Raw genomic sequence first — 21,172 nt, forward strand, 5'->3', positions numbered from 1 at the left:
CGAATGGAGAATTTATTGTTAAATGATCAGAAGTTCTGCTTAGGGTGGTAGGAAAGTTTTGGGAACAGAAGTCTGCAATGGTTACGCAGCACTGTGAATGTAACGTACCGGTTCACCGAATATGGTAGAGATGGCCGATATCATTACTTGTATTTCTTATCACAGGTAAAAGATGTTAAAAACAGTTCCTATAAAAAATTACCTGTTACATTTTGCAGGTTCATGTATCAAGTAGTTCTTTCTTTTGCATTTTGCAAGAATGGCTAAGTGTAGGAAAGAGGAGAACGTCACCTGCAGATGCCGCTGGACTGTGAACCTTTTAGTGCAGAGAATTTTGAGCCATGACGTCAGATCTGCAGCCAGTGCTGAAATTGCACAGCCTTATAATGCGTTAGGACTTTGACCAAGATTTATTGATTCTTCTAATTCTTCTTTCTCTACTATCTATTACTATTTGCATTGTGTGCCTCTGCATTGCCTAAGCAAAATTAAGTTAAATTTGAATTTTGATATTATTTCTATGGTCCTATAGTAATAGACTAACGAGCTTTTAAAAAGTTAGTGAAAACGGTGGGTGGTGGTGGACTCCTTTAATCCAGCACTCCAGACGCAGAGGCCGGTGGCTCTTTGGTACCCTGTCTCAAAAAATCAAAAAGCAAACAAGCAAACAAACAAAACACCTTTTTGTAGTAGGATACATGCCATGTAGTCCTGGTGTCTTATTTCTGTTCCCCAAATCTGAAAATGAGCATCTCTCCTGGGTTTAGCTCAGAGTCATTTTATGTGAATATTTCTGTGTCTCACTTGAGAAATATCTGTATGTGGCTGTGTGATTTTTAATGTCCTTTTTTTTTTTTCTTGTCTAGTGCTAGGGATTAGACCCAGGGTTTTACCTGTGTAAGGTGTTGCTCTCCCAAGAAACAATCCTCTCTTCATTCCCAGTCAGTGATGAGCTGCCATACTAATGTGGGCAAAACATCATCTTCAGTGTTTGCATAGTTGGTCAGGAGTGACTCAGACATTTTCTTAAACAGTAAATTCCATAGAATTCTTTCTTTCTTTTTTTCTTTCTTTCACCTAGAAAAATATTTTCTTTTTTTCCATTAATATATTTATTAATTTTGCATCCCAATCACTGCCCCTTTCCTTGGTCCCACCTCTCACATAATCCCTTCCCCCATTCCTCCTTTACTTCCCCTCTAAGAGGGGGGCCTCCCTTGGTATCCCCCAACCCTGGCACATCAAGTCTCTGAAGGGCTAGGCACATCCTCTTCTACTGAAGCCAAACAAGGCAGTCAGTCCAGTTAGGGGACAGATTCCATAGGTAGGCAGCTGCTTTAGGGACAGTCTCTACTCCAGTTGGGGACTTCATGTGGGGACTCCACACTTCGTGTGGGGGGGACCCACATGAAGACAAAACTGCACATCTGTTAAGTAAGTGTGGGTGCCTAGGACCAGTCTGTGTATACTCTTTGGCTAGTGGTTCAGTCTCTGGGAGCCTCCAAGGTCTTCCCGTAGCGTTCCTATCCCCCTGGGGACCATAATCCTTTCCTCAACTCTACCATAAGGTCCTGAGTTCTGTCTAATGTTAGACTGTGGGTGTCTGCAGCTGCTTCAGTCAGCTGCTGGGTGGAACCTCTCAGAGGACAGTTATGCCAGGCTCCTGTTTGCAGGCTTAACAGGGCATCATTAATAGTGTCAGGGATTGGTGCTCACCCATGGCATGGGTCTCAGGTTGGTTGGGTCATTGGTTGGCCATTCAGTCTCTGCTCCATCTTTGTCCTTGCATTTCTTTTAGATTGGACAAATTTTGGGTCACAAACTTTGTGAGTGTGTTGGTGTCTTTGTCCCTCCACTGGGGGTCCTGCCTGGCTATAGGAGGTGACCTCTAGAGGTTTCACGTCCCCACGTCCCCATTATTAGGGATCTCAGCCAAGGTCACCTGCATTGACTTCTAGAGATCTGCCCCTTCCCCCATTTTTCCTTCTCCTAAAATGTTCTGATATAGGTAAGATTTGGTGGAACATTTTGTTTTGCAGACATACAGTCCCCCGATGCTGAGTATGTGGATTTACTCCTTAACCCTGAGCGCTACACAGGTTACAAGGGGCCGGACGCTTGGAGGATATGGAGTGTCATCTATGAAGAAAACTGCTTTAAGTAGGTATTGTTTCCCTAGGCCTGTGCCAAGCAGGTTCCTGTTCTCAAAAGATTGATGGGGACATAGAAACTTAACTGTCCTGTTTCCCTACCAGGGCACTGGCACAAGTTGCAACAGCTACTTCTTTAGAGACTTGGATAACATTAGGCCTTTTTAGGATTGGACACTGAACAAGAATTCCTGCGTGTGTTGTGGGTTTCAGGCACTTATTATGTAGATGCAGTAACTCTGGGATCAGGGCCTTGTCCTTCACCAAGACCACTGTAGCCAATGGTGGGTACAGACTAGCGTCTACCACTTAAGATTCCCGTTGCTACTCCTCTCTCCTCCTTTCTGTGGCCTCAGTTATTTTATCCTCGTCAACTTAATTTCCAAGAACAGCTCCAAGGTGACATTTTTGTGTACTTACTGTATGTTACACATAGTGCTAAACATGTCACAGTTATTTATTTTTTGGTGGTCTAAAGTAAACTCTTTAATTGAACATTTATGTCTCCTGTGGGGTGAGAATTGTCCTTCCTTACAAGGACCATCTCCTCGGGTGAGGGGTTAGGCTATGAGCAGCACTGCCTCTTCAAGGCAGGGAGCTCAGACCGTCATTGTATTTGCACTGTTTGAGGGCCTCGCTGAAGCCCTCACATAGGGTTAGGTCGAATGGTGGAGGAGTCCAGGAACTGCTTGATTGCATAGGCGCAGGGCCCCATCTGTAGGGGACGAGAGGCGGGACGGGCAGGGCCTGGACGGCAGGCTGGGCAGGCTCTGAGCTTCCCCGCTGAAGGCGCAGGTCAGAGCGCTACCCACGACGTGCCCTACAGCGGAGCCCAGGGCTACGCTTGCGGTAGTGGATGCCATCTGAGCCTTAAGACCGGGCTGGCCGAAGCAGCAGGTGCTGGGGTTGCCGCTGCGAGTGGTGAGCGCACAGGAGGGTGGGCTTAGGCTTCCGCAGTGCTGTGTAAGAAGCCTGGATTGTAGCAGCATCTCGGTACCGGGGAGGGACGGGACTAAGCGCTCTTCTAGTTCTTATGGTAACAATGTATCACAGTTGTAACTGCCCACAGATGGAGAAGCTGAAACTTAAGTTAGATGTTTGTTCAGTGCTTGGGAGAAACAGCTCCTCTGTATTCTTCACTGCGTGACTGAGAAGTGCTTCCGGTTCTTCCCTCGGAAGCCTGAAGGCGCTAAAGAATATGTATCTGTGTGTAGGTGTGTGTATGATTCTCCAGGGACAGAAGATCTGCATGATTACCTACTTCACTTTCTAAATCAGATACAACTATACGATATCGGTAACACTGTTCATACAGTACACTCCTTAATCAGATACAACTATACGATATCGGTAACACTGATGTTCATACAGTACACTCCTTTTGTTTGCAGGCCACAGACAATTCAAAGGCCTTTGGCTTCTGGGCAAGGTGAGTTATTTTCATCTTCTCTGGATTATTGGCTAGTGGATTTGGGTTGGGGTGAAGAGGAAGGCAAGGTTTAAGTGGCAAGGGCAGCTTGAGTCCAGTGGTTCTGTTTCTGAGAGTGAACTCACCCTTGGGAAGGCACAGCTATTCTTGTAAGGCTATTCCTGGTTAGACCATTGGAATATGAAGATTAGGTTATAGATTCATTACCTGTTTTTGTAGTGCACTAAGTAGTTGTTTGCTTACTTTGGTTTAGTTCATATCCCAAACATTTACCTAATTTTAAAAAGAAATTGAGCTTGAGACAAAGATCAATGGTGCAGTGCTCGGTAAGCATGGCTGAGACCCTGGGCTTGATTCTCAGTCAAATAAGAAACACACACACACATACATGTGCACACGTGCACACACATACACATATACACACATACAATATACACACACATACGTGCACACATACACACAATACACACATATACACATACACACATACACACACACAATACATACACAACACACACACATATACACACATGCACACACAATACATACACATATATATACACACATACGCACACACAGACACATACATACACATATATACACATACACACATACACATATATACACATACACACACAAACACACATACACACACATACACATTCATACACACATACATACATATATATACACATATACATGTACACATATACACACATACACATAGTACATACACACATACATACACATACATGCATACATACACACACACACACACACACACACACACACACACACACACCCCTCAAGTAAAAGACTGAGTTCTATTCATATTCCACATATGGTCTGATTATAAATCCACATGCCTTATGTGTCACTGAATATAAGTTTTCATTGTCCATTTACATTCAAGATCTGGTCTAAATGCTGCCTTTGCTGAAACAGTTCCCTTCTCCGTTGGAAGCCATCTTGGCTCTCTGTGAAGCTGTCCATGCTGTGTTTGCTTCCTTTTTATAATCTGGCTGCTGGTGGCATCATTCTGTTATTTATGTATGCATTCATCTGCCCCAGTGCTTCGGGATATGGGCAGTAATCATCTCAATATAGAGCCTGGTAATTATGGAGTAAGTTGCTAGATAAATAATGATGGAAGCTGTTTTCCCCATTGAACAATTTCTTTAGAAGAATTAGAGAAATTGACACATTTTCTAATTTCAACAAAAGTTTGATTTTGGATACTATCTATTTAGAGCAGTGTAAAAATCTCTTACTCTTGCAAGGACTGGTTCGTTACCATTGTGGAAGGCATTCTGTAGATGCCAAGAGGATGTGCGGATTCAAATTGCCCTCTCAGTTAATAATAGTTTATAGAATTCTACATATAATTAAGAATTCTACATACAATATCAAACTTCCAGATATAATTTCTGAATATTTTTGAAATTACATATTCTTATTGCCTTAGTTACTTTTATATTGTTGTGAAGAGATACTGTGACCAAGACAACTTAGAAAGCATTTGAGTTTTAGAGGACTTAATTTAGAGTTTTAATTGCAGTTTTAGTGTGACAGCAGGCAGGTGCACATGGCACTGCAGAAGGAGCCAAGAGCTCACATTGGACCCACAAGTCTAAGGCACAGGGAGGCCCAACCTAGATGACCTGGGCTTTGCAAACCTAAAGCCCAGCTCCAGTGACACACACACCCTTGAACAAGGCCACACCGCCTACTCCTTCCCAAACAGTTTGGGGACTGAGCATTGAGATACAGGTGCTTGTAGGGGCCGTTCTCACTCAGACACCAGTTCTGTTCTCCAGGGTGGACTCAGTGATAGCCTTGCTGCACCTCAGCGAATCTGGAAGGTTTTTACTCTCTCACTTCATTGAAAAGTCGCTGATGTCATAGCCAGTCTTCCTTAGGAAACAAGAAAGAACGTTTCAGGCTGTCCAGAGTTGTGTGTGGTGATCTAATTAGGGGAAGTGCAAATGCATAGCTGAGTGTTCTCTATCATCAGCTCATATCTGTTTAATCACTTTCATTCATTTTAGTGGAGATGGGGCTATTTCAGTGATTATCAGAAAACCAGCTACATGGTATGTGTCTAGGGACACAGTGTAGTACAGTTGTAACAAACATTGGTACATATGTAACAATGGGGAGGAGTTGTGGAGAGGAAGTGGGAATGAATAAAGGATGATCAGCAGCACGGTGAAGGAAAAACACATATAAAATAGTATAGTTTATAGAACAATACCTCTCAATACCTAAATACACAAAAGCATCATAGTTTCCAAAATATAAATGGTGTTTGTCTTGGCAGTGCAAACTGAGTTTGGTTCCCAGTACACACGTGGTGTCTTATAATCATCATAACTCCAGCTCCAGGGGTCTGACGTTCTCTTTTGATCCGTGATGGCACCAGGCACTCAGGTGGTGCACGCACATACATGCAGATAACATACAAAACAAAATACATCTAAAAATCATTTAAAAACATTGGTAATGAGTACATGTTTAACAAACAATGATGGTGCTAAGAAAAACAGCAAAATATAATGAACTTGATGGAAGTTTGGAGGTTTCTCCTTGTAATGCTTTGGCTGGGATTTTTGTTTGTTTTGCTTTTTCTCTGTGTTTTTTTTTTTTTTTTAAGATTTGTTTATTCTATATAATAAGTACACTGTAGCTGTCTTCAGACACACCAGAGAGGGCATCAGATCCCATTACAGATGGTTGTGAGCCTCCATGTGGTTGCTGGGATTTGAACTCAGGACCTCTGGAAGAGCAGTCAGTGCTCTTAATCGCTGAGCCATCTCTCCAGCCCTCTTTTTCTGTTCTTTTGTTTTGTTCCCTTCATCTTTGTTTGTTTTTATTTTTATCCTATTAATTTGTATATACCTTTTTTGCTTCTAATGTGAGAACAAGGAAGGGTGTGGGTTTGGATATGTGAGAAACTGGGGATGAGGGGAGGATTTGTGGGAGGGGAAAATACAATCCAAAAGTATTATATCAAAAATTTTTTCAATAAAAATATAATCTAAAACAGAAAGAAAAATGGGAACAATGATGATTGTGTTTCAGCAGTAAGAGAGCAACTGCATATAAAGTGCTGTGTTATGAAGAATTTGAATTTTGCAGTCTTTGAAAACAGTCCCAAGGTTCAATCTTACGTCATCTGGAGGAGTGAAAGCAGTAATACAAACCTTAACGGAATCGTGTTATAGATTTAGGATAATAAATGCACAAAAAAGACTACTTACTGTTCAGGTGCACATAGGCACTCTAGGTGTGTGAGCTGCTTGGGGACAGCATGCTGCACTTCTGCCTGTCAGCACAGGTGCCCTCTGTGAGCCTAAACCCCAGCTGCTTAGAGATGTGGCTTTGGGTATCCTCCTCCTGATCTTACAGGGATGGATACACTGAATAAAAGAATCATTAGAATATTTTCCTGAAAGTGTAGCATTTCAGAAGGGAAAGGTGGAGGTAATCTATAATAATGTAACAAAAGTGTTTTGTTTTTCAGGAAAACATAAAGGTACGTATTTTTACCGTGCATTATGTATGTCACTTATGCCTGTGTATGCAGATGTGTGTTCTGGTGTTTATTGTGGTAGACTACTGTTTCTGTCCGCTTCCACTGACAGTCAAAACAATATTTTGTTTCCTCCCTTTGTTATTTTAGAGCAATAAGTAGTTCTCAACCTGTAGATCGTTACTGTTGTGGTGTCAAACAACCCTTTCACAGGGGGCGCCCAAGACCCTTGGAGAACACAGGCAATTATGATTTATAACAGTAGCAAAATTATAGTTATGAAGTAGCATGAAAATAATTGTATGGTTGGTTTCACCACAACATGAGAAGCCACATCAAAGGGTTGTGGCATTAGGAAGGGGGAGCCCAGGTTGGCCCGCAGCTCATTCACCAGCTAGCTCAGGCTGTCCCTGAATTCTGGCAGTCCTCTGTGTGTCTCTCAAGTGTTGGGTTTATAGGCATGAGCCACCATGCTAGCCCTTAATTTTTATTTTTATTTTTATTATTTTTTTTATCTAAAGTGATGGAGGTGAAAGCAGAGATGACATGGGCCTCTTTAGAGTCACGGATTCGGGGCAGCCTGCCTCAGGATCTGGCAATTCAGATTGGGTGTTTGCCTCCGAGTCTGACATAGAAAACATCTCTTCTTGACTACTTGAGGCATGGGATATACTGGGTTTTTACCAGGGGGAGGTCTAGACATCTTTGCATGTTGATTCTAGAGCTGACTCTTGGGTTCAGTTATCTTTGCCAAAGGTATGTTGTAGGAATGTTAAAATTGCAAATATATTTCACGGTTGCTTTGTCTCTCTTTTTTTTTTTTTTTTCCGGAGCTGGGGACGGAACCCAGGGCCTTGCGCTTGCTAGGCAAGCGCTCAACCACTGAGCTAAATCCCCAACCCCTGCTTTGTCTCTTTAATGAATCTTTTTGCTTTAGGGCGAGATTGAAATATTTTTTGCTATTCTAAAGACTGTATGCTTAACCGAGCCTTTTAGGTGCAGGTCAGTAATCCCAGCTACTGAGGGGAGGCTGAGCAGGAGGACTGCAAGTTCAAGGCCAGTCTGGGCTACTGAAGGAGCTCCACGGCAGTCCATCTGCATGAATTAATTAGTGAGACCCTGTGTCAAGTGAGGAAAAAGAGGTGCATATAGTTCATTGGGACTGTGAGAAGCCCTGGTTTAAATCTTCAGCACTGCCACAGATGGACAGACAGACAGACTGTATGAAGAAACAGAGCTTGCTTGGCCTTAGTCTGTTTAGATGAAAATGTTCAACAGGAAGTATCTTTTGTCGTCCTCAAAATCTCGTTTCGTAAACACGATTCTTACGTTTAATTTTAGTGCATGTCTTTGTTTATTTAGTGGATGTGTGCGAGTGCACACTGCTGGGGCATGCGTGGGGGCACAGCCAACTTGGGAGGAGCTGGGTTTTGTCCTTGGGGTTGGAGGTGGGTCAGCAGGTTTGGAGGCACGCTGCGCCGTGCCTTTCCTTACCTAGGCAGGGGTTCTCTGTTCCCCTGGCTGGCCTGGAACTCACAGAGATTGCCTGCCTTTTCCTCCTGAGTGCTGGGATTAAAGGCATGTGCCACCATCGCCTGGGTTCATTTTACTTTTTTATCATATGTGTGTGTGTCTCTGTGTGGGTGTGCACATGTGAGTGCGGTTTACTGTGGAGGCCAGAAGGAGGCAGACTGTTTTGGCATTATGAAAAATTGTGACCTGTTTTTCTTTTATTTTCAGAGAACACATTTTACAGCTGGCTAGAAGGTAATTAGAAACTTTTAAACACATTTAAATGTTTTTTTTTTCATTTTTAAATCATGAAGTAATTCTTAAATACCCCATTCACATATAATATTTAATTTTCAAATCACTGATTTCTTTTAGGCCTCTGTGTAGAAAAGAGAGCATTCTACAGGCTTATATCTGGCCTACACGCAAGCATCAATGTACATTTGAGTGCAAGGTATCTTTTACAAGGTATGTGACTTTTGAAATCTTTTTTTTTTTTTTTAAGATTTATTTATTTATTTATTATATTAAAAGTCGCTGTCTTCAGACTCACCAGAAGAGGGCATCAGATCTCATTACAGATGGTTGTGAGGCACCGTGTGGTTGCTGGGATTTGAACTCAGGACCTCTGGAAGAGCAGTCGGTGCTCTTAACCGCTGAGCCATCTCTCCAGCCCTGAAATCTTTTTTTTTTTTTTTTTTTTTTTTTTTTTTTTCGAGCTGGGGATCGAACCCAGGGCCTTGCCTTCCTAGGGCAAGCACTCTACCACTGAGCTAAATCCCCAACCCCTGAAATCTTTTATTAACTCGTTTTTTTTTAGGTACTCTTAGAATTTTTGTGGTATTTACCTGGGTGGGAGAAAAAGAGACTTGTTTGACTATTGGGAAGTCAGAATCCCCTCACAGACCATAGTGACCCATAGACCATAGTGACTGGGAATGTGTATGTAGTTGAATGGCTCTGTGTGTTATTAATTCTCTCAAAATTAGACACATCGCTTCGGGAATGTTCTCTAGTTTTGCTGTGGGAATTAAAATATCCCCAACAGCACAATTTGTTATCATATGAGAGCCTTTTATTTGTGTGTAGACTTTAATGAGGACAGCATCGTCTGCTGTTCTTTATGGCTTAGGAGGCTAATGGGAAATCAAACCACGGTTGGTTTTCCTCAGTAACTTATTCCCTCTGAAGTTGAAATGCACTTTACCTTTCAGAAGTAAAATGGTAACTGATTCGAAATAGATGCTTTCAACTCATTACTAATTTCTGATCGTCATTAAAGTTCTTTTGGGGTTGGGGATTTAGCTCAGTGGTAGGCGCTTGCCTAGTTAAGCACAGGCCCTGGGTTGAGTCCCCAGCTCTGAAAAAAAAAAAAAAAAAAATAAAAAAAGTTCTTTTGCTTTTTTTTTTTTTTTTTTTTTTTTTTTTTTCGGAGCTGGGACCAACCCAGGGCCTTGTGCTTGCTAGGCAAGTGCTCTACCACTGAGCCAAATCCCAACCCCTTGCTTTTATTTTTAACTATACTTGTGTGTTGGGAGTTGGGTTGGTTCGTGCATGCGAGCACGGGTGCCTCAGGGGCCAGAGGTGTCCACCTGGAGCAGGAGTTGCAGGCGGCTGAAGTCAGGTCCTCTGAAAAAGCAGCTCGTGTTCTCCACCGCTCGGCTACTCCTCAGCTTAGCAAGCAACTTTTTAATTGTATATTTTGATTTTATGGTTGTTGATATTCGGAAGTTTGGTTTTTATCAAATATTTTGTACTAAGACAAAATTCTTTGTACAGAGTTTTAGAAATTTTATTTGTTTATTTTTGATGGCAAGGTCTCACTATGTAGCATTGGCTGTCCTAGCAATCTCTATGCAGACCAAACTGGCCTTGAACTTACAGAGATCCACCTGCCTTTGCTTTGAATTAAAGACATGCACCACCATATCTGGTTTATGACAGCTTTTAAGGCTAAATTATTAAAAACAACAGCAACAAACCTCAAATTGTTTTTGATTGAATTGTGTATTTTAAACTACAAAATGATTTCTGTAAGTAGTCCCTTATAATTAAAACACAATTATTTAACTGTACAATTCAATCATTTAATGTTTTGTCTTCCTAGATAATTGGCTGGAAAAGAAATGGGGTCACAATGTCACAGAGTTTCAGCAGCGCTTTGATGGGGTTTTGACAGAAGGAGAAGGCCCCAGGAGGCTGAAGAACCTGTACTTTCTCTACCTGATAGAGTTAAGGGCTCTCTCTAAAGTGCTTCCATTTTTCGAGCGCCCAGATTTTCAGCTCTTCACTGGAAATAAAGTTCAGGATGCGGAAAACAAAGAGTTACTTCTGGAGATTCTTCATGAAGTCAAGTAGGTGCTGTATACAACATATATATTAGCATACAGATGAGCAGTCGTGTCCAGAGTAAACTCTGAAGTATTTGGTTAGAGAAGGAAACCGTCTTTAAAATAATGTGACTGTAGTTCTGTTCATTGAACTTTCAGTTTTTTTGAGGTGGTCAGATTCTCCCGCCCCAGCCTCCAGAGTACTAGGAATGTCAGTGTGTATCACCTGGCCTTCCCAGAGCTTGTAGAATATCTTGGTTTTGCTTTGACCTGTGTATTACAGCTTTTTAAAAAAGTTCTTAGTACCAGCACTGTTTTTATTTGCAGTCTTAAGTTTGAGGCCATACGTCCAGTAGACTTAGAATTTATATTTGAGGATACGTATTTGTTTGCATCGGTGTTGGCTTTACTGATTTTAATTCTTTTTTAAGTTATGTTTTCTATCTAATATAAAATATATTGGCAAGACGTTCAATGCTTCTAAGTCACGAACATGAACCTTTTCTGTTTAAAATGCAGGTCATTTCCTTTGCATTTTGATGAGAATTCTTTTTTTGCGGGGGATAAAAACGAAGCACATAAGCTAAAGGTAATTATGCACCAGCCTAATTGTTAGATCCAGCCTGGGGACTGTGCGGGTGTGACTGTAAAGTGACGGGCACTGTTGGAACGTGAGGAAAGCGATGCTCATGAGAGGCTGTGGACAGAGGTGAGCTATGTGGAAGATCTTGGTCAGAGCAGAGTTCCCATTGGGGAAGCTTCCATGGCCTTTTGCTCAGGAGGACAACAAATGAACAGGCTCGTGTTATAGATTTCAGAACTGTTAAAAGCACATTTTACTACAAAAGGCTATGTTAGGGGTTGGGATTTGGCTCAGTGGTAGAGCGCTTGCCTAGGAAGCGCAAGGTCCTGGGTTCGGTCCCCAGCCCCGGAAAAAAAAAAAAAAAAAAAAAAAAAAAAAAAGGCTATGTTAGGTTATGAACTCGTTACTGTGGGTTTTATTGTTCCATATAAAATAGTAAATATCAAAATACCATTGCATACCATAAACAATCTGATTGTCAATTAAAAAATAAATTTAAGGGTTGGGGATTTAGCTCAGTGGTAGAGCGCTTGCCTAGCAAGCTCAAGGCCCTGGGTTCGGTCCTCAGCTCCGATTTAAAATAAATAAATAAATAAATAAATAAATAAATTTAAGGATCAGTGTATTTACACTTTATGCTGAGTCTAGCCTCATAGCTCAGTGGACGGACTCCCCCAGAGTATCTGTGACGTCTCCCCCTGTTTCTCCTGGTGATGGAAGAGGCTAGTTGAATCAGTTTGTGAAGCCACGGTCTGTCCTGTGCATCGTGCTGAGGTCAGCCGTTAGAGCAGCTGCTCTTGACTGCAGTCTCTTTCCTCCTGAGTGCTGTCTAGACAGAGGCGTGGACCTCAGGGCTAGCGCAGCCCCCATAGCTGCCAGGGACTGGAGAGGGGAGTGCGCAGTAAGCCTTCTTTTCTGTGGTTTTCACTGTGCTCCGGTTTGTACTGCACTTGCTGGTTTGTTGGTGAGTGTTTTGGCATCCGCTCTATTTTAGACTGTACAAATTAGGAATATTTCTTATAGTGTTTTAATTTGATCCAAATTCCAGAACAGTCAGTTTTTATGTGCTTTGAAGTTTCTGTGTAGTTCTTACAGAAAAAAAAATTATAGAAAATTAAAGAAAATGTTTGTATCAGATTTACTTTTAAAAGCTTTCTGGTAAACATAGATTTGAACATTATTTATAAATCCATTTTTCTGGGCATGGTGGTATGCTTTAATCCCAGCATATAGGAGGTAGAGGCAGGATAATTTCTGAGTTGGAGGCCAGCCTTGTCTACATAGTAAGTTTCAGGACAGCCAAGGCTAACAGGAACTTCTCTCTTTCTCAAACAAACAAGTTAAAGTTTTCATTGTGGCTCCTTTATAGCGTCAGTGTATGGATAGAAATAATTGCTGGTGTTCAGAACAGAGTGGGGTCTGACGGTTTATAAGACCTTTGAGAATTTTGGCAAGAACCAGTCAGTTGAGTTTGATCCTTCTCCCAAACGACTGTAATCCACAATGAGGGCGTTGGAAGTGGCAGTGTGCACCTGTAGTCCTGGCTGGCCTGGAGGAGAGGGAGTGCCCGTCTGAGCAACAGAATGACAAGGGTGTGCTTTCCTAATTCAATTCTGATGAGTTTGAGGATTGTATGTTTTTCTAATCAGAGATATCTTTGGGATCTATCCAGATTATTAGACATTGTTGTTGTTTGTGGAAATTACGAAGATCTTCTAATCCAGTAAATTTCTAGCATCTACAGTTCACATAGGAAGGCTATACTCATTCTATTTTATGTGGTCGGCTTTAATTTTGTAATGGTATTTGGCTTTTATAAGCAACCCTGCATGCTTGCTGTACATATCGTGCAAAGATTTACTCAAAAGATGCTCTATTCAAATATTTGGGTTACATAGATTCCAACACTAAACTTAGACAAAAGCAGGCATAATCTTTTAGAATAATAGTTTTTAACTTTGCAAGTATGATTGTCTCTTAAAGTAAGACTTTTAAACCCCTTTGACATTAGTCCATTTTTAGTATCTTGTAATATAATGTAATGTAAAATGTAATTGTCAAAAACTCACTTTGTATTCAGTGACGTTCTCTAAGTAAAATGGCCCATCATACTTAGGTCTGTTTGGCCCTTTATGGAGCCTGTGTGGACTGCTTCTTTTTCCCTAGATAACATCTAGATAGATTCTGTAGACCACTGAAACAGCTATTAACTGTCAGTAGTCCCTCAGGGAGGAGTTGGGCCTCACAAGCTCCTTCCCCTCTAGTAGTTAGAAGTATGATTCTTTTTTAATTAAAACAAAACAGAGCAAAGCAAAACAAAACAAAACACCTGGAATTAAACTACCTCCCGTTCCCTTTCTTCTTTTAATGTCTGCCATGGCCCTTGTCCTTTGTTTCCTCTCCAGTTCATGGTCTCCTTTTCTTTGTCATTGATACACTGTTACACAACACACACACTGCAGCCCTGTTTAATCTGCACAGCGTAGCCTCATATGAATATGCATGCATTCAGGGCTGACCAGTTGGTATTGGATGAGCAACAGGGACTCATCCCTGGGGAGATTATCCCGCCCCCTTATTAAGTCAGTCAGACCTCTAAGGGAAACTTCCTGTTAAATCATGAAGACTGTCTTCAGCAATATTGGGTAGTTTAAACAGTTTTTCTTCCTTCCTTCCTTCCTTCCTTCCTTCCTTCCTTCCTTCCTTCCTTGCTTGCTTCCTTCCTTCCTTCCTTCCTTCCTTCCTTCCTTCCTTCCTTCCTTGCTTCCTTCCTTCTTCCTTCCTTCCTTCCTTCCTTCCTTCCTTCCTTCCTTCCTTCCTTTCTTTCTTTCTTTCTTCCTTTCTTTTAAGACGGTCTCATGTCTAGTGTAGGTTGGCTGCAAGCTTTGTATAGCTGAGAGTTACCTTGAGATTCCAGCTCTCTACCACTTGGTTTATGTAGTGATGGGGGCAGAACCTGGGGTTTAGGTATATTAGTGACATGGGATTCTCATCTAAAAGTTTAAAATTCGGATGTTCTCCTAATGAACTGGCCCATGAGTACCAGACGGAGAAAGTTGTTCAAGTGTGTACGCAGTCCATACTCAGTGCCCTTTATCCTGTGTTAGTGGAGATGTGAGACCTTGAGTCTTACTAAAATCTTTCACGTGCTGTGGCAGTTTCAGCGTAGACCGAGGCACGTTTCTGGGCAGTCCACCTCTGAGCAAGTTGAGATGCCTTTGAGTGACCTGGATAAGCATTTTGCTTACACCTCGCCTTAGACCCGTGGGTCTCATCTGGTAGAGTCCGCTTTATATGATTTATCTCATAATAAATTACAGACTACTGAAACGCTGGAGGTTTCTTCTGAGCTCTGTGTCAAATGTCTGCTTAAGGGCTGTTGTTTAGGACGGGAGATGGTCAGTGGGTAAAGGCGGTTGCAGCCAAGCCTGATGACCTGAGTTCAATCCCCAGGACCCACGTCACCAACTCCTGGCAAGTTGTCTTCTGACTTACACACATGCATGTATAAACATACATACACGAACATACAACACACATACATAGCAGGTGGAGGGGTTGAATAAAATCTAGTTTAAAAAAAGTTTAAAAACTTGTGGTAGCTTGAGATTTCACTTTGAAGGCCAGGAGTCCCTTGCAGGATCAGTTATGAATCTTGACTCAAGCACAGGGAGGTGTGCTCGGTTCCCTTTTCGTCATTTCTTCAGAACATACATTGCGGGTTGGGGATTTAGCTCAGTGGTAGAGCACTTGCCTAGCAAGCACAAGGCCCTGGGTTCAGTCCCCAGCTCCGGAAAAAAAAAAAAAAAGAACATACATTGCTTTTGGATGATCGTGTGCATGCTCTGCTGTCAGTAAACACACACATACCTATTAAATGTATAAGAATATAAATTGAACAACATTACAAATCCAGCATAGTACTAGAGGACAGGTACAGAAATGTGGGATAATATTTAGGGAGTTTGAAATATATTTGTAGTGATTTTTATTTTAAATTTGGTGGTGCATACATGGCTATTAATTTTGTGTATATATATATTAAATACATATAGTACTATAATAATAAGCAAATATGTATTCTAGATAATATATAATAAATATAAATTATTAGTGGCAAATATATAATTATACATTACTACTGATGTCAATAATATCAGTAGTAAAGAAAATCTTGAGTGTTTTTCTTAATTCCAGGAAAGGAGAACTATAATTAACTTCATCAAAGGTCACCTCCCTCCATCCTCCTTCCCTTACCTTTTGGGCGATACCCTTTTATCCCATACCTGCCAATACTGAGGTATAAAACTAAATGACTTGTATTTCTTTTCATCTAGTGTGGATTTGGAGTGAGGCAGGGCTGGTTTCAAAATGTCCAGGTCACTAGGGGTGTGAACTAGGCCTGCTACTTAATATTTCTGCGTCTTTTAAAGAGATTCGTGAGGGGTAGATTGGATCTCTGCGAGGATTAAATTAAATGGTAGGGAGGGTTCTCATAGGTAGTGGACCCTCTGGTGCCCTGTGCTAGGCACTCTGTCCACAGGAAGCACTGGGGGAACCAGGTTTTACAAGATTCTGTTACACTGTTTTTAGGAGGACTTCCGCCTACACTTTAGAAACATCTCGAGGATCATGGACTGTGTCGGCTGCTTCAAGTGCCGCCTGTGGGGCAAGCTTCAGGTACGCATCGCTCCGACTCCTTACCCATTCGTCTTTTGGAGAGCCGTTTCCTCATTGTCTATCCTCTTTCTGTTTTAGACTCAGGGTCTGGGCACTGCTCTGAAGATCTTGTTTTCCGAAAAACTGATCGCAAATATGCCTGAAAGCGGACCCAGTTATGAATTCCAGCTAACCAGACAAGAAATAGTGTCATTGTTCAATGCATTCGGAAGGTTAGTCTTAGTGTGCTGGGATTGTTTCTGCTGGCCGTGTTGGTCTGACGTCGTGAGTACATTCTCAGACAGAACGAGAAGTGTTCTTTTCAGTAAGGTTGCCTTGTGATAGAATCATATGATCTGATGAAATACTCCAAGAATACACACATGTATTTACTACTGATTGTTTCCATCTATTGATTCTTCTGTTCATCTTTACTTTTCTGGAAGATTTGATTTACACACACACACACACACACACACACACACACACACACGGCTTTTCTTTTGTTTTGAGATGAGGTCTCACTATGTAGCCGTGGAACTCACTCTGTAGACCAGAGTGGCCTCCAGTGCAGAGAGCTGCTGGCCCCTCCCTTCCTGCTGGGATTGAAGCATGCGTCTTCAGGCCCAGCTAATTGTGATTGTTTAAGGAAGTTTTTTCTTTTCTTTTTATTTTTTGGTAGTGTGCTGCTGCGGCAAGCACTGTTGCTGTTACCTTTAAAGGTTATGGAAGGTCACATATTTCTATGAACTCATTATAGGAAAAGATTAAAATTGTTTTTTTTTCTTCTATCAACACTGGGGAAAGTGTGAGCTGAGGGAGATACATCAGCAGTTTTAGGTGGGGCTGGCATTTCCTTCTGCTCATGGCGATGCTGAGGCTGACAGACCTCTCCCTCAGCGCTGCCGGTGAGCCCTCGCATGTGGGTGGCCGTTTCCACCCTTCATGGTGCTCACAATAAATGTCCCGTGTTCACCACACTGGAGTGCAGAGCTAAGGTGCATTAAAAAGGAGCAGGCAGATACGCTACAGAATGGACTTCACCATCTACAGCTTTGACCTTTGTACATTCAGTGCTGAAGAAACGAATATTATTATTGTACTCTTACACTGGATATTTAAATGCTTATTTTAATATTTCTACATTTCACATTATGCATGTACTACAAATAACAAATATATTTATGAATACCTGGAATATATAGATATTCTGATGCTCTTGTCTATTTTATACTAAGTATTGATGTGCTTTAAATACTTCAATACAGCTCTGGATATTTAAAATACACATTTATGCATCCACATATATATTTAATAATTTAATATTAAAAGTTAGCTTGTGTTGACAGTGTTATCCTAGGTTTTTCTTGCCAGATTAAGAACTAAAGGATATAAGTAGATTTATGTACCTTTCAGTTTGTTGAAATAAACTAGTTTAAGATTTTTATTATATACTCTAAAAATGCAGAGTGATTAACAGAATTTATGAAAGACAGATTTTACGTGAAATGTTTCTTGGTTACAGGATTTCCACAAGTGTGAGAGAATTAGAGAACTTCAGACACTTGTTACAGAATGTTCACTGAGGAGGGCGGCTGGAACCTGCCTGTTTCTGCACCGGGGAGTCCAGAGGGCAGAATCTCTGAGCACCGTGATTGCAGTGACCGTCCTGAGCCAAACGTTTATATCAAGCTGCCTTTGTCAAAGGAGAGATACATTGTTTTAAGTAAATGACATTTTTAAACATTGTGTTCATGTTTAATATTATTGTGAATAAAAGTAGTATTTTGGTAATGTACAAATTTTAATACTAAGCAAAAGTAAGGTCATTAAATTGCCCTATGATAAGGCTAGGTGAATCCTGCCTCAGGCTCTCCAGCTAGAGTTGTGTTTGAGAAGCTGTAATAGCCACGAGGCTAAGGCGCCCAGGACACGCGTTACACAGTCCGCTATTGAAAGGCTCAGCAGAAAACCACAGCCGTCCGCCTCAGACACCATGCCCCCCCACTTGCCTGGTTTGCAAAGGAAATAGAGACTGCCCAGTTAGATTTAAACTTTACATAAGCAACTAGTTTTCCTTTAAATGTATGATGAATTCTCTTAGAGCCTATTTATACTAAAAGTTATTTGCTTGAAGTTCAAGTTTAACTGGGAGGCCTGTGTTTTCCTGACAACCTTAAAATACACTGGTGTGGAGTGGAACATTCCTTTTAGAGTTAAATAGCTCTCTTCATTGTGCTGTTTTGGTATGTAGGGAAGCAGAACAAAGGCATAGGAGATTTCTAGACATTGTAGAAAGATGAATGGATTATATATTTATTCTCATAATAGTTCCCCTAATAGTAAAATTTTGGGGGAAATTTTATTTTTATATAATTTCATATTTACAGAAAAGTTTCAAAAACAGTTTAAAAAAAAAACAAAAACAAAAAAACAAGTAAACAAACCACCAAACCACCAAACCTGCTTTACTCAGATTCATGGATTGTTCACATGTGTTTTAACCACTCACCCCACCTCACAGAGGGGACCGAACCCAGGACTTCAGTCATGCTGGGCTAGCCCTGCATCCATGAGCTGTGTGCCCTCAGGCCTTGCTTAAGCTCCTACGTAGACATAGATGTCCTGTTTTTATTTAAGGATTTGAAAACCAGTCATGGGCACCATGATTTAACACAAAATACTTCAGTGTGATGGTCTAATTTCCTGAAAATAATTGTTTGTTCTTCTTTCAAGGAAAAACCAAACCTTACGAATCCGAGCTGAACTATTATAAGCCTTAAAATAAGGAGCTGCCTGCCCCACATCCCAGTCACCCAGTGTTTGAGTTTGGTTGCCCTTTCTCACCTGTGCAATCACAGGGTATACAATTCATGTTTCTTATGCATGAAATTCATTTTCTTTTCCTCTGTGGAGTGGGGCTATATTTTAGACAGGTTTTTATTCGTGGAAGCTCTTCACTGAGAGCAATATTTGAAGTGGCTTAAGAATTTACATCACATAGCATTTATAAATGGTATATACCTCAAAGTTATGCTCCTTTGATGTCACATATAATGTCTTGAGCAGTTAGGACAGGTTGAGACGTGACATAAGAAAAAGCAGGATATGTATGTAATGGTTAGGAATGTCACTTTACACTGTTGTGTATTTTCTCTGTCCCTAAGACTTGGTGTAGTGCCAAGCATAGTTGGTGTCTAATTTTTGTTGATGGAAAGTGTATGGATTTAGTATACTTTAAGTGAATGGTGTTGTAGCTTGTGTAACAATGTACCCTATCTCCCCTTCCCTCTCACTTTTTCTTTCGAATCGCATAATAAACCCACAGATTAGGTCAGTTTTCTTGGGGACTTAAAAGTACTAAATGATCACCACACACAAGCCAGCCCCTTTGAAACCCTCACTGCTTTCACTTGCGTTCTCCCACTTGACTGTCCCCGTGTCCTCTGTCTCTCCAAGTAAGGTCTAAAATCCTACGTCTATCGTTAACAAGCAGTTTAATTTTTAAGAAATCTTAACTTTTCCTGTGCTTGACACAGTTGACAATCCCTTTCTTCAAGCCCCCACCACTCTGCGTCCTTGTATTTGGCTCGTGGGTCTCTTCTTTCTGGTCTCTTCATGTAGCATAAATATTATTCCCCAGACTTTTCTCTCTTGCTCTGAGTCACTGCACCGCACCCTTGTGTGATTTCCATGCAGTCATCTCATCTTAGCTTCTGTTTTCCTGCTGCGTTCACTTGGCTACCTGTTGCCACGTCTTCAAGGACTCACTTCGTTTGCGTTCCTCACTTGGTTAGTTTCAGAACCATTACACTGTTCAAGGTTCTCCAACTCGCTCCTCTGTCTGCCGTCTATCGGTGTCTACGTTCTGCTGCTTCTACTCCAACATTTCGATCACTGTCTTTCAATTTTTATTACAGTTACTCAAAGGATTTCCTGTGTTTATTTTCCCATCTCTGTTGGCCCACATTACCGATTGGCCCTTCCTACGGTCACCACTATAGTTGCAACCTACCTCTATTGAATCACTTATTGTACTGTATATTTTATTTTTTAAAGTGTCCTTTACTAGAATGTGAGCTCCTCAGGGGCAGGCAAAGAAACTTCATTCGTTTTGGCATCTCTATAGCATAATGTTTGGCATATGAGCATTTAATAATGTTGAATAAATTGCTTCACATGACAGCTGTTCCTCATGGCGGGCATCTTCACTGCCTTTGTTGCAGACTAGGGGAGGGGGGCAATAAAGATGAGAATAATTGAAAAATCTTTGGTCTTTGTCAGTCATGAATGGGTTCTACTTTGGGAAAACGTCTAAAGGAAGAAGCAATACCACGCGGGTTTCTTGACGAAAGGATAGCTAGGACTGTAGACTGACAAACTTTAAGATTCTCAGGAGGGAGATGTTACAGACTACTTCATGAGGAGTTTTCTTAGTTTAATGTTTGGATAAGTGTCTGCCTAATAACTCTGCCAATAAAACCATGGTGCTTTATTTCAAACTGGCTATAAGATGTTGTGATCCAGATTTAATGCATCATTCGCTAATTCATTTGTAATGAGATTTTTTGGGGAAAAAATTGAATGGATTCCATTAAGGGACATTAAGGGAACACACCTTCAAATAAAAACACTCTGTAACAGTAGCATTTTATTATAATTTAGTGACACAAAGAAGTACATTCATTGGCCACAGCTATACTTTTGCAACCAGTTTGAAACTGACTGTATAGCTGAGAAACACTGTTAAACAATAAAAAGGCAATTACGAATAAAAAAAAAATCCACTTTAGCTATAAATTACATTGTCCACAAAACTACAGTCAGCTACAGTAAGTAGTAAGAATTTTCAAAATTAATAGCAACCCAAGTGAAATAAAACGATAGGTATTGCTAATCACTGTAGAATCACACACTTAAGCAATGAGATTTGATTTTCTAGTTTATGACCGAGGAAGGGCTGGAATTGTCATGTGC

The 21,172-nt window shown here is 41.1% G+C and overlaps 1 protein-coding gene across 1 annotated transcript in view; it reads left to right on the plus strand.

Annotated features, from left to right (window-relative positions):
* Ero1a (endoplasmic reticulum oxidoreductase 1 alpha) overlaps positions 1-17,944 on the plus strand; it is a 33,318-nt gene extending 15,374 nt beyond the window's left edge. Inside the window, exons 7-16 of the mRNA XM_032918066.1 lie at positions 2,040-2,160; positions 3,542-3,579; positions 7,103-7,114; positions 8,852-8,878; positions 8,999-9,091; positions 10,731-10,977; positions 11,473-11,542; positions 16,130-16,216; positions 16,295-16,428; positions 17,721-17,944. Of these exons, the coding sequence (XP_032773957.1) occupies positions 2,040-2,160; positions 3,542-3,579; positions 7,103-7,114; positions 8,852-8,878; positions 8,999-9,091; positions 10,731-10,977; positions 11,473-11,542; positions 16,130-16,216; positions 16,295-16,428; positions 17,721-17,781 (890 nt within the window). The 3' untranslated portion in view covers positions 17,782-17,944. The remainder of the gene's footprint in view (positions 1-2,039; positions 2,161-3,541; positions 3,580-7,102; positions 7,115-8,851; positions 8,879-8,998; positions 9,092-10,730; positions 10,978-11,472; positions 11,543-16,129; positions 16,217-16,294; positions 16,429-17,720) is intronic.
* The last annotated feature ends 3,228 nt before the right edge of the window (positions 17,945-21,172 follow it).

The sequence above is a fragment of the Rattus rattus genome, chromosome 12, assembly GCF_011064425.1.
Source record: "Rattus rattus isolate New Zealand chromosome 12, Rrattus_CSIRO_v1, whole genome shotgun sequence".
Classification (NCBI taxonomy): Eukaryota; Metazoa; Chordata; class Mammalia; order Rodentia; family Muridae; genus Rattus; species Rattus rattus.